This window comes from Gastrolobium bilobum, unplaced genomic scaffold (genome assembly GCF_033153095.1).
Source record: "Gastrolobium bilobum isolate Gb01-03AN ecotype WA unplaced genomic scaffold, APGP_CSIRO_Gbil_v1 utg4223, whole genome shotgun sequence".
NCBI classification, from domain to species: domain Eukaryota; kingdom Viridiplantae; phylum Streptophyta; class Magnoliopsida; order Fabales; family Fabaceae; genus Gastrolobium; species Gastrolobium bilobum.
This window is the reverse complement of record NW_026895490.1, coordinates 140379-153418: the sequence shown is the minus strand read 5'-3', so window position 1 is coordinate 153418 and position 13040 is coordinate 140379. Positions and strand designations below refer to the sequence as shown.

At 32.5% G+C, this 13040-nt stretch overlaps 1 protein-coding gene across 1 annotated transcript; it reads right to left on the bottom strand.

Moving 5' to 3' along the window:
• Positions 1-8507: 8507 nt before the first annotated feature.
• On the bottom strand, positions 8508-9455 carry LOC133313976 (uncharacterized). Its single transcript, XM_061515402.1, has one exon. The coding sequence runs from the start codon at positions 9377-9379 to the stop codon at positions 8750-8752; it is 630 nt and encodes a 209-aa protein (XP_061371386.1). The 5' UTR covers positions 9380-9455; the 3' UTR covers positions 8508-8749.
• Positions 9456-13040: the final 3585 nt, after the last annotated feature.

The following is a 13040-nucleotide window of genomic DNA, read 5'->3' as shown; positions in this document are numbered from 1 at the left end:
ATTCATCTAAAGTGCCACAAAGAAAGGCATTATTGAAATCGAATTGTCTGATGATCCAGCCATTTGTAAGGGCAATGGAAAGAATGAGTCGAATGGTGGAGGGTTTGATGACAGGGCTGAAAACTTCACTGAAGTCAAAGCCTTCCCTTTGTTGAAAACCCTTTGCAATAAGACGAGCCTTATATTTTTGAATTTTTCCATTTGGTTGTCTCTTGATGCGAAAAATCCACTTGCAGCCAATAGGTTTGATGTTGGGTGGAGGAGTAACAAGGGTCCAAGTACCATTTTTTATGAGTGCTTGAAATTCCTCAGTCATGGCTTGTTTCCAATGAGTACAATTAAGAGCTTGAGTCACATTCAGAGGTTCAGAATGTTAAAGATCTGATGAAGAACAAAGGAAGACAGTGGCATATGTCTTAGGCTTGTGAATACCAGACTTGCTTCTGGTTTGCATAGGGTGAGAAATTGGAGGAGAAGAATTCTGAATGGAGTGGGAAGAAGAACCATCAACTGTCGAGTTAGAAGGAATGTGATGTGTAGTACCTGAAGGAGAATGACTAGACAAAATATTAGTAGCATCTGGTGATGTGGTAGGGGGAGAAAAAACAGATTTAGTATGCTTTGTGATGCAAGGTATCTTAGGTATAGAGGAAGGTAGAGATGTACTGGATGTAGTGGAAGTTGTGTTAGAAAATAAATCAGAATAAGGGAAATCAACCTCATCAAAAATAACATCTCTAGAAATGAAGACCTTTCCTGTGGGGGAAAGGCACCTGTACCCTTTTTGATTTATTGCATATCCTAAAAACAAGCATTTGTGAGATCTGAAGTCAAGTTTATGCTTGTTATATGGTCGAAGTAAAGGAAAGCATGCACATCCAAATACTTTCAGAAAATTGTAATCAGGTTTATTATGATGAATCAATTCAAAAGGTGATTTGAAACTTGTAACAGGTGATGGAAATCTGTTTATCAGATAAGTGGCAGTAGAGAAAGCATCATCCCAAAAGGACAAGGAGAGTTTGGCATTTGCTAAAAGAGCCAAGCCAACTTCGGTTATGTGCCTATGTTTTCTTTCAACTCTACCATTCTGTTGATGGGAGTAAGGGCAGGTGAGTCTATGAATTATGCCATGAGTGTGCAGAAACTGAATGAAAGCATTAGATAGGTATTCTTTTCCATTATCAGTCTGAATCGACTTGATTTTCAAGCCAGTGAAAGTTTCATTCATAGACTTGTATTGTATAAAGGCATGGAAAAGTTGAGACTTATTTTGTAACAGATAAACGCAACTGTATCGAGTAAAGGCATCTACAAATATCACATAATATCTATTACCAGAAGATCCAGAAATAGGGGTTGGTCCCCATACGTTTGAAAATATGAGGCCAAGAGGAGCAGCATAATAAGTTGTAGAAGGAAAATAAGGTAATTGATGAATTTTGCCTAGGCAACAAGCTTCACAAACAAAACCATTCAACACAGTTTTATTATCAGAAACAGAAAGATTACATTGTTGCAGGATAGAAGTTACAATCTTTGAGCTAGCATGGCCTAATCTTTTGTGCCAGAGATCAAAAGAAACATGTTTAGAATACAAAGCAATAGGGGGTGAGGGAACATATGTGTTTTTATTCACTAAGACATTGGAAAATTGATAGAGACCATCTTTAAGTTTGCCTTTAAGGACAATGTCCTTAGTGACCTGAGATTTGACAAGGCAATAATCAGGAAAAAATTCAAAATACACTTTGTTATCTCTAGCAAATTGAGACACACTGATTAAATTTTTAGTTATGGAAGGCACATGTAACAGATTGTCAAGTTTAAAAAGAAAAGGAGATGCAAATAATGATATGAAAGAATTTCCAATATGTGCAATACGCATACCTGTGCCATTTCCAATATGAACTTGCTCAGAGCCATTAAACTCAGAGCTAGAAAAGAGATTACAAAGATCATTGGTGAGATGATGAGTAGTGCCAGAATCCGGATACCAAGAGCTGCCAGTGAGAGAGGCTGGTCCTGCTAGATAGGCCTTGGGGTTGTGGAATGAAGGAGGTGGAGGTGGAGGAGGTTGTTGATTCTGAGTGTTGTGAGATGTTGGTTGATAATTGGAATCAAATCTGTAAAAGCATTTCAGAGCAGGGTGTCCTACTCTTCCACATATTTGACATTGCAGACGAGTTTGATTCCAAGAATTCCAAGATTGGCCTTGAGATCTACCACCTCTAAAGTCGCAACCTCCTCTCCCTCTTCTTCCTCCAAAAGATCTTCCTTCATTGCTGTTGAATCTTCCTTCAGTATTATTGGTTTTGTTTTCTTGGTGCATATTGGTTTGTGTGACATTTGCTTGAATGAGGAGAGAATATGTCTTTTTGAATCTTTTGAGCATTTCTTCTTGAGCAAGGAGAAAAGCTTCCAATTCAATTATTGAAAAGGGTGGGAATCGTGACATTGCAGAAGTGATTAGAGGAGTATACTCTTCACTCAAACCATCAAGAATGGCTTCTGAATATTCTGCATCAGTTAAAGGCAAACCTACAGCTCCCAAAGAGTCAATGATTTTCTTGATTTGAAGGAGATATTTTGATGCTGGTCCTTTCTTTTTGATGGATTTCAACTGGTTTTTCAACTGTTTAACTTTTGCTTGTGTGTGGGAAGAAAAATACACCTGAAGCCTTGTCCAGATTTCATAAGCAAACTTGCATCCTACCATTTTGTTCTTGAACGATATATTCATGGAGGACAGCAGTCAGGATACAAGAAGATGATCCTGTTGATGCCAGGTTGCATACTCATCAGATTCTTTTTCGCTGTCTTTATCTTCTTGAGTTGAAAATCGAGTGGGGATCTTATCTTTGTCGAGGTGATCCTGTAAATTGTGCCCATGTATTGAAGCAAGGGCAAGTTGTTCCCAAGGAAGAAAGCTTTCTTCATCAAGTTTGTCAGCAATAGGATTTGAGAAAGATTTCATGATGAGCTTGACTGATTTTGCATTTTCGTTGCTTGTAGCGGATCTTGGAGATAATTGATCAGAATCCATGGATCGTTGTGCGCTCTGATACCATGTGAGGTATCAGATCCTTATGGTAACAGAGAAGAATTCACACACGGTGTGAATAGAGAGAAACGAAAGCAGTAAAGGGAATATTGAACAAAACATATGATGTATTGATTATGTGAAAGGTACATGAGGGGCTGCTTTATATAGCAGATGAAGAATAACAAAATAACAGAAATAACATACTTGTATAACAGAAATAACTATCTTATCTAAACCTCTATCTATCAATTGATAGAAGTACGTCTTAGGACCTAGCCAACAATTGCTAGGCCAACCCACTTTGGATAAAAAAAAGTAAATCTTGTATTGAGATATAAAAGATGAGGGACAACCAACCTTATATGTATTAAATGTAAATTAATTATAACCACTCATCATGACTTTTCAATCAATAGACTTATTAGGTTATACGTACGTTAACACACATATTTTAGTATTGAACGCAAACCCAAAATACAAGATTTTCAAATTATTCTAAAAAAAAAAACACTCTAGTGCATGGGATGGATTTTCTCGTGTGTTAAATAGCATCAACATGATCATATGAGAGAATTATAATAATACAAAAGTATATCAATGGCGATAAGAAAAGAAAAAAATATATATTAGAATAGGTAGTTATAGAATTATTACCATTAATTAATTTTTGTATGATTAAAATTCTGTCATATGACATGATCATATTAATTAAAACATAAGATAATTCATTTCCTTGTGATCCATTTCTTGGTGGATTACTTAAGTATTTATTTTGTTTGGTTTGATTTTTTAGCTTTTCTATTTGAGATGAGAAGTTAAATAAAAATATTTTTATAAAAGCTCTTAAAAAAAATGTTTTTTAAGAAAGAAAAAAAATAGAAAAATATTTTTTAAAGAGAAACTCTTGATATGAGCTTTCTGGTTTCTAGCTTTTTTTATTTTTTATAAACTCACATATTATTCATATGATTATTTTTTCTTGTCCAGTGTAGGATCATTAAGTATCATGTTCAGTATGCTTGGATGAAAGGATTAATTAGACAATCCAAAATTCCTTACCACACATTATTCATTTTGAAAAAAATAAAAAAATTAAGCACAAAAGTTTCTGATTGGTTTTACTTCTTCTTCTTCTTCTTTTAGTAAGAGATTCTATTTGGTATCTCCTGCCTTAGAACCAATTCCTGTTGGATTGGAAAAGGAAACTAAGCCCCGTCAAAATTAAACTGTTTGCCTATGATATTGTTAAGTGCAGTTTTAATTCAAAATTTTAAAGTATTAGATCAGATTTAATTAATTACTTTATATATTTTGTATTTATTTAACATACTCTCTCACACAAAAGTTCTTTAAACCTTAAGCCTGGATATGATATAAGTCTATTTTTTGAACTTAAAGCATGGATATGGTATAAGTCCATTAAACTGTTTTTTTTTTGTATAAGCAATGAGAATCGAACTCATAACTTGATTATTACAACTCCGACACCTTATTAAGAATTATTTTAATCCAAAATCTTAAAATATTATATGAGACTTAATTAATTATTTTACAATTTTTATATCTCTGGAACATATATGATACACTAATAGTGGCTAAAAAAACAATATCTCAGATCTACGAACAATTATAAAGTTGGTAGAAAAAAATAAAAAATCTACAATTATTAAATCCATTAAGATATGTCCAAAGCTTATCTTCTCTTTTCAGTTTTCAATAAAGTATAAACCAGAACTTTAAAGTTCAAAGTCCCTTCGTTTTTTTTCTTAATTAATTGATGCAACAATTCTATGTCTGTGCATCTTCCATGATCCCAAAGCAGCATGGCTTTTTTGTCTTTTAGAAAATGGTTCCACCAACAGTTATCACTACCACTACTTTTTTAAGAAGAAATGAACAAATCAACCCATTGCTTTTAAGTAACCGCACATTCGCACTAAATAATGCTCTCTTTTAACCGTGTCTCTTGTAAAGTTTGCGCTGAAATCACTTCCTCTTCCCCATAATTTCAAATTCAATAAAGCAGTGACTTTTAACACATTTATCAAGAATTACTTAATAAGGCTACCAATAGTATACAGGCGCGCAATATAATGATTATGAATAGTTAAATCTTCTATATATGACTCAATTTATTGAATCTGCATCCTATCGTGTGAAAATCACATGACCATGTCATACGAGGAATCATAATCATACAAAGGTAGATTAATGATAATAAAAGAGAAGAGAAAAAAAATATTAAAACAAGTAATTATAAAATCATAACCGTTTATTTACCTTTATATAATTGTGATCTTTTCACATAATCATATCATATTTTTTTTGCACATGAGAGGATCCATTTCCAAATTTAATGGGAGAAGATCCTCTTATGTGGAAAAGTAGTCATGTGCCATGTTATTTGATCATAATCAGTCATTTAAAAATTATACATTTTTCTCTCTCTTATCTCATCATCAATAAGTGGTTGTAATCAAATAATATGATCATTTTTTCACATGAGAGGATCCACTCTCAAATTTATTAACTGCACAAAACAAGAGGTTCACAGAAATATTTAATGTGTTTTCGGCCCACCACTTATTTAGTGGTCCAGATTAATCAAAATCAAATATTTTTTGTGATATGTATATAGAGGATAGAAAAATTTTATTTTTTTCTCCATTTGTCAGCCCGCCAATGGAAGCAGCACATGCACCAGGGTACATAAAAAATTCGCTCGAGGTTCACATATTTATCTATAGAGTCCTTGTCTTTCAATTTTATTAGGCCTCAATCGATTCCGAATGGAACATGTAACCGTTTTTGTTAAATTATAGTTGATGATGATTAACGGCGACATGTCATCGACCTTATTAATGATGATAGTATGATAAATGAAAACAAAAATTTTATAGCCCTAAAAATGAAATGTATGATATCATATAGTTCTTTTTACAGAAAATTATGTATACTACCTTCATTCCTCAAATCTAAACTTCAAATTATATTCTCACATGGCTTATCAAGATATAATTTATTTTTAAGTTTTACTTTTAATGAGGTTTACGATATGGGTTTTTGGCCGTTGAAGTACGAATTTCCAATTTATTTTTGTTGTTGCAATTTAACATATATATTATAGCACTTTAGATTATGTCTTGAGGTAGAGTGAGAGGGATGTTTAACCACTCTTTGATTCAAAATAAAACTATTGTGAGGAACCAATCTAGTTTGATCTAATTTAATGAAAATAAAAGTTTTGATTTTTTTTTCATATGAAAATGAAGTTTTTTCATATCCGATATGGGTGATATGCTGCGTAGAAAAAAGAGTGTCCAATCTAGCTTGCAAGAATTAAAATGCCTTAGGCAACAAATAGTGATGTTTGAGAATGAATTTCTGGGATCTACATTTAAAACAGTAGTAATCAGGGGGTTCATGATCACAACAATGATTCACCCATTGCAATGGTTATGTCTTATTCCAATCATTCATGCGCTTAAGAAATGTCAGACAGCAATGGGTCACGCGCCGAATAAATAACAACAATGTCTGTGATGCATGATCTCTCCTCACATATTACCCATAATGTGACAACACTTGTTATTTTTTAAATAAGCCACTGTATGAGGTTGTTAGTTTCGCTAAGAGATTGTCTCGTATAATTAAGAGGGAACATTGATTGTACTACCATTTTTGGCAATAAAAATAATTTAAATATCACGAATTTTTTTCCTTTTTTCTTCCAAAACGTCACACTTTGAAGTCGCTACACAATCTCTCAACATTCTTTTTCCTCTAGTGAAATTTTCTTCGAGTGTTCATGGGATTATGTCAAAGCTTCACTATGCTTATCAAGTCCTTGATAACACCTGTTAGGAAATCCTTACAAATCTAAATACCAATCAGGTCGATCAATCATTGTCTTTGATATCACTATTTTATAATCGAGGGAGTCCATGCTAGGAGGAAATACCTTGAAATAGGCTAAGCAACATTCTACCACAATAAACAAATTTGATGTCACGTTTTAATCCAAAGCCTTAAGACATTAATTGAGTTCATGCTTTATGTCCTTCCACTAATATCATCCTTACTCAGCACAAAAATAAATGAACTTGGTTTTCCAAATACTCGAACTTCAAAGGTTTTATGAACCAACAATGGTCACTTTCCTGGGATATTATGAATTTGGCTTTAATACCGTATGAAATTGATTAATACATAAGTAATGTCCAAATATTGTAAGTTTTCCAGTATTTTTTTTTTTTTTGGTGAAAAGTTTTCCAGTATTTTACTCCATAATCAATAGTAAAATCATTAATATAATGTGATTGGCACATCATAATGAGTCCCGCCGTTAGATATAACAGAACGAAAATCATTTCTAAAATATGACATTTTGGTATATATTTTGCCACATTTTGACAAAATGGTCGTTATTCCTAAAATACACAGAGATAATGATTGACGAAAAGATAAGAAAGAAATACAACTTTTTGGAATATATATTCAGTAACAATAAGAATTTAAACAGTTGATATTTCAACGGTGATTCTCTCCGCACTTTAATTTACTTTGTAAAGTATATTTTGTATTTTAAATATTTTATTTTAAAAACTCAAAATCATTTTCACTCTATTAATGTAAGCACAAATGATGTTTAAACTTCTGTTCTGTAACAACTAACATCCACTAGTTACATAAAGTAAATATTATTAAATTATCTTAAATAGAATATAATCAATCAATATAACTTTCTTATATTTATTGTTTAATATACAGTTACTGATTCTAACAAATGCGAACCAATTAATAATCAAGAAGAGTACTTTTAACATAATGTCTAATATTTTGTGTTTATGTGCCTATTGATTAGCCAAAACTTAATTAAAAATAACAGCTACCTGTTACGTTAATGAATTTAAATGAAGACTTAATTTTATACTTAAATTCATGAGTTATATCTATAGACCATACTTTGGTTTTAATGGTGGTGAATTAATTATGACTTTTTCAGTTATAATAAGAACTGTGTGTAAATGGAGCAGAAACAAACACTGTAAGTCATTAACCACCATCATAATGGAGTTAGAGGGACCAATTCAGAGACAAGAAATACTTAAAAGGGCTAATAAAACCAAGCTCCAACACACCAACCTTGAAAAGGGGTACCTTCAATTTCCATACGAAATGACCCATGGACATAAACATATATAACATTACCTTGCTTTAGTCTCTTCACTTTATCATGGAAAGTAGAAGTAGGTGCAAAGCTTTATCAGGAGCAAAGAAATTCCAAACTACAAGAGAAGGACAAGCACAAACACAATTCCCTTTTTTCTCATATTTCCTTTCCCCCCTCTATTATTACTAACTACTATTAACAATAATAAAAAGAGTAACATTTAACATTATAATAATGGATGAAATATATATAGCTCTCTTATTATATATCAACATATGTAAATGGGAAACCTTAATATACATAAAACAGAGTCTAAAAAAAAAACCCAAATCATTGTGTGGACTAAAACACTACCAAAAGACAAAATTATAAGCATTAGCACCTCTCCAAGAAAAACTATTACATCCAAGTAATCAAGATGTGAAAAACATGTAGTGGGTGCTTGTGACAAAAAAAAAAAAAAGAAGGTGGTTGTGACATGTGACAAATTAAATAGATACAACATCATGTCTAATATTGTTCATCATAAGTCACCACATGTTATGGTTAGGTGATTCAATAGCAGCCATTTTCTGTTGCAAATTGAGGTTCTTATAGAACCTCTTAATGAATTCCTCAGCTGCCATGTCTACTTGGTTATCATCATCCCCTTCATCCTTCAAAGGGAAGGGTGAATCAGTGACTCTAAGTTTCTTCCCAATGGGACTTTTCCCAAACCCTGGCAATGTTACCAAAGGTGAAGCCTCAACCTTGTTGTCACTGTTATTCAGCATCTCAAGCACTTTTTGAACCGCATTTATGGTTGAAACGTCATCGTACTGGCATGGCTTGGGGAACCGGTCAAAGGGGTGGCCGTGGTGGCGGCGGCGGCGGCGATGATCGCGGTGGTGGAAGGGGAAGGCGGGGCTGTTGCTGCAGCTGAATTCGTAGTCTCCGGGAGGAGGGTGGGAGCGGTAGCATGTGGCGGCGGCGTAGTGGTGGTGGAGCATGAGGGTGTTGGATATGGCTTTGCCGGCGGCGAGTTTGCCACGTTTGAGTAACAAATTGAACTCCATCGTGACTTTGCACTTGGCTATGCCTTTTCTCAACATGAAGAACATTATGCGTACTATGTTCCATAGCTTCTTCGCAACCACTTGTGGGCTTGTCTCAATTTCCATTTTTTGAGAGTGTGATGATTGTTATGTGTCTTTGTTGTTTTCTTTGTCTAGAGAGAGAGAGATTGAATTGGAATGTGTTTTGGTCTGCAACGGGAGAGTGAGGGTTGAGAGGTATATAAAGGGTTCCAAGATAATTATATATTGGATTAATTGATTATCATGTCGTAGAATATAAATTTATGACTTATACATATATAAAAATATATGTGGTTTATATTTTTTTTTTCTGTTTTTCTTCTTATGAATGTATGTATAAAAAATATATTTATCTCATGCCATTTAAGAAATTTTAAACCCAACCCCATATTAAAGTTCACTTCCAATGAGAGCGCGTGCCTGTATTGTCTTGTTGATTAAGGAAAAAAAAAAAATTCAAGTGCCACGTTACACTTCAATGGTTGAATAAGCCTAAAGTAACGTGTATATGTATTGAAGAAGAAATGTATGAAACTGAACAGAGACTGGAGTTCACGAGCCGAAAGAGCGTTTGCCGATATTATAAATGATTGGGATTGTTACTAAATTGTTTGTTTGCTTCTTTGTGGTTTACATGGAAGTTGGATTGGACTTTTTTTATTTTATTTTTTTTGGGTAAGTTGGATTGGACTTTACTAACTCTAGAAGGTGAAGGTCTCCATGATGGCAACTAATATAATACTTAAATACTTAGATTTGAATCTGATAGTCCCCAGTGGTTAGCATTTGCCGTGGAGACTAAGTTAATCACTAAGACAACTCAACCGCGTAATTATATATGAGTATATGACCGTAGACCGTATCATTCTATTAGTCATAGAAACTAAGTTAATGAATAGAATAATACGGTCTATTTAATCCATTATTATTTTATAGGAAAAACAAGTGTAATATTGCGGAAAGATTTTTATGTTATGTTATAGAGACATTGAACGGTGTGAATTTATTTATTTATTTTAAAAAATATGGGCGCCACCGTTAACTGTATTTGCTGGAAAGAAATTCTATTGATTAACTTTGTTTGTATTTTATATTAACAAATAGAATAATAGGGTCTATGGTTATATGCTCTTGTGTGTGTATATATGGGTTTGTTGTTTGTCATTTTAAATGACATAAGTTATGTCATTTTAGGAAAGAGATAGATATAGAAAAATGGAAATTATGGGAGAGAGAAAGTGAGTTGTTTTTTTTAATTTAAAATTTAAATAAATTTTTTTCTGTGTCTGTCTCTCTCTCTTAAAAAGACAGAGTGTTATGTCATTTAAAATAATAATATTTTCCCCTATATATATATATATATATATGAAACATGATCATCTTACACCGGTGTAAGAATAATAAGTCTTACACCAGATCTTAACCATTGATTTTCTGCATCTAACGATTAAGATTTATTAAGTTTCACTCATTAATTAATTTTTAATTCTTAATAAATCTCAACCGTTAGATGTACGTAAAAGTTGTTGATCATAATAAATCTTATATATATATATATATATATATATATATATATATATATAGGAAGAATACTTTGACACCTTATGTAAAAGTTGTTGATCATACTTTGATCTAACGATTCTGATTTGTAAGTATATGATATTGTTAATTTATCTGTCTCAATTTAATGGCTCTTAGATAAGGTATCAAACTTTGAAATTTGACATCAAATTTTCGTCAATCAACGGTTATTATTTATTTAGAATTAATAGTTAACTAATAAGTTTGATTCCTAATAAATGATAACTGTTTATTGGCGAAAATCAACGATTAAGATTTGGTGTCAAATTTCAAAGTTTGACACAAGTATTAAGAGATCATATTCTATATTATCATAATTATAGGGTGGACGGAGATTGGAGACTAATTTTCTATGCATAAAAATTAGTATGGTAATACTTTACAGTTTGAAAATTAATATTATTTAAACTCAAATTAGTGAAGGCGCAATTTCAATCAGCGTTACGGCGGAACGTTCCAACAATTTTCATTGACACTGATGATCACAATAACAAAAGGAGTTGTTTTGGTTTGTCCAGAAATAATTAATGGCATATTAAAACCTTGGTGGCAACTGATTAAGACCTTGATGTCAACTGATTTTCCCTATAATCGGTTTATGGATTCAATTATTTTTCGGGTTAGCTTTCATAGCCCAATATATATGGCTGACCTGCATAAACTCATTACCGGGTCACTCCTCTACTTTTCCATAATAAGCACAAAAATCTCATTTTAGAGGATCTTTTACTCCCCTACATAATAGTAGAGTAATTCCTCACCCACACCACAGCAGTGAAGAGTAGACAAAAACGATAAGACTCATTTTCTTTCTCATGGCATTAGGGGCTATGATTTTCACATATATAAACCACTATTCTCCCATTGAAAAGACATATACAATACTACATAAGTTTAGCTTGAAGAAATAGCCATTAATTAAATATCCTTACACTACATGAAATTAACTAATTAATAAATGTTAATATCAAAACATACCAGAATTTAACTGATGTGAAAGTTCATTCTTTACAAGAAACTACTTGATTTCAACCCAATAGGTGCAGCTCAGTTGGTAATTTGGCGCTGGGTTAGTGGAGTTGGATATGTGTTTGATTCCCGCTGAATGCATTCTTGGGGAGGGGGCTGAACCTTTAGCCATCACTGTTTCCCCGCACTCCGGATTAGTCTCATAGCCGGCTCAAAGAATCGAAGCTCGTGGGGATACCGGAGGGAGCCATCTCGTCTCAAAGAGATAATTAAGGTTGGGTAACTCAAAAAAAAAAGAAACTACTCGATTTGATCATCAATTAAATTGTTAATATTTTATTGAATATTAAATAATATTTATTTGTGATAAACTATTTTTAAAAATATGTATTAAATGTGACATGTTATATTTACAAAATTTTTGTTTATAAATTACATTTTGAATTTAGAAGAGTATATTCTAAAGTAAATATACTCTTCAGAGTACATTGTGTAATTTGTAAACACAAAATTTATAAACATACAAAAATATATTTGTATAATTTTATATTTTCTAATAAATAAACCTTCAATAGAAAATAATAATAAAAATTTCTTCCCTCGCGATAAGCGGGGGCGTTCACGTACACAGTCCACGCGCTAATTTAAGTGAATATGAATATAATCATGTATGGCTAAAAGTTTAAGTGATTGTATCAAGAGATTTTTATTTACTCGTATAGAAAATCACTCCCAATTAAATATTAACTAACAAAGGTGGTATGAGGGCAACTATTGTCAACAACCTTACCCAATTACCCTTACACGTATGTAAAGAAGTTTGTTGAGTCTGGATGACAGAGATGTCTAGTCAAAGATTAATATATTTATACTGGATATAATGTTTTCTCTTAGATATCTAAATGTGAGATATCCTCGAGATTATTGATCACTATACACGACAGAAACAGCTTATGCCAATGGGATGGTATGTGTGTATAGTAACAACATAACAGTAAGAGAAATTAGATATGTAACTATATTCTATAGATTTTACTTCTTATTTATAAAATTTATCTGTGAGTCATTCTGGACCTTTAGTGGTTTATTTGGAGCCTCAAATCCAATTGCCTTATTGTTAAGATAAGATAATCATTAACAAATGATTCTCTTTCTTTTGTGTTGACTCTTATTAGATCTTCTACGGGCTTCTCAC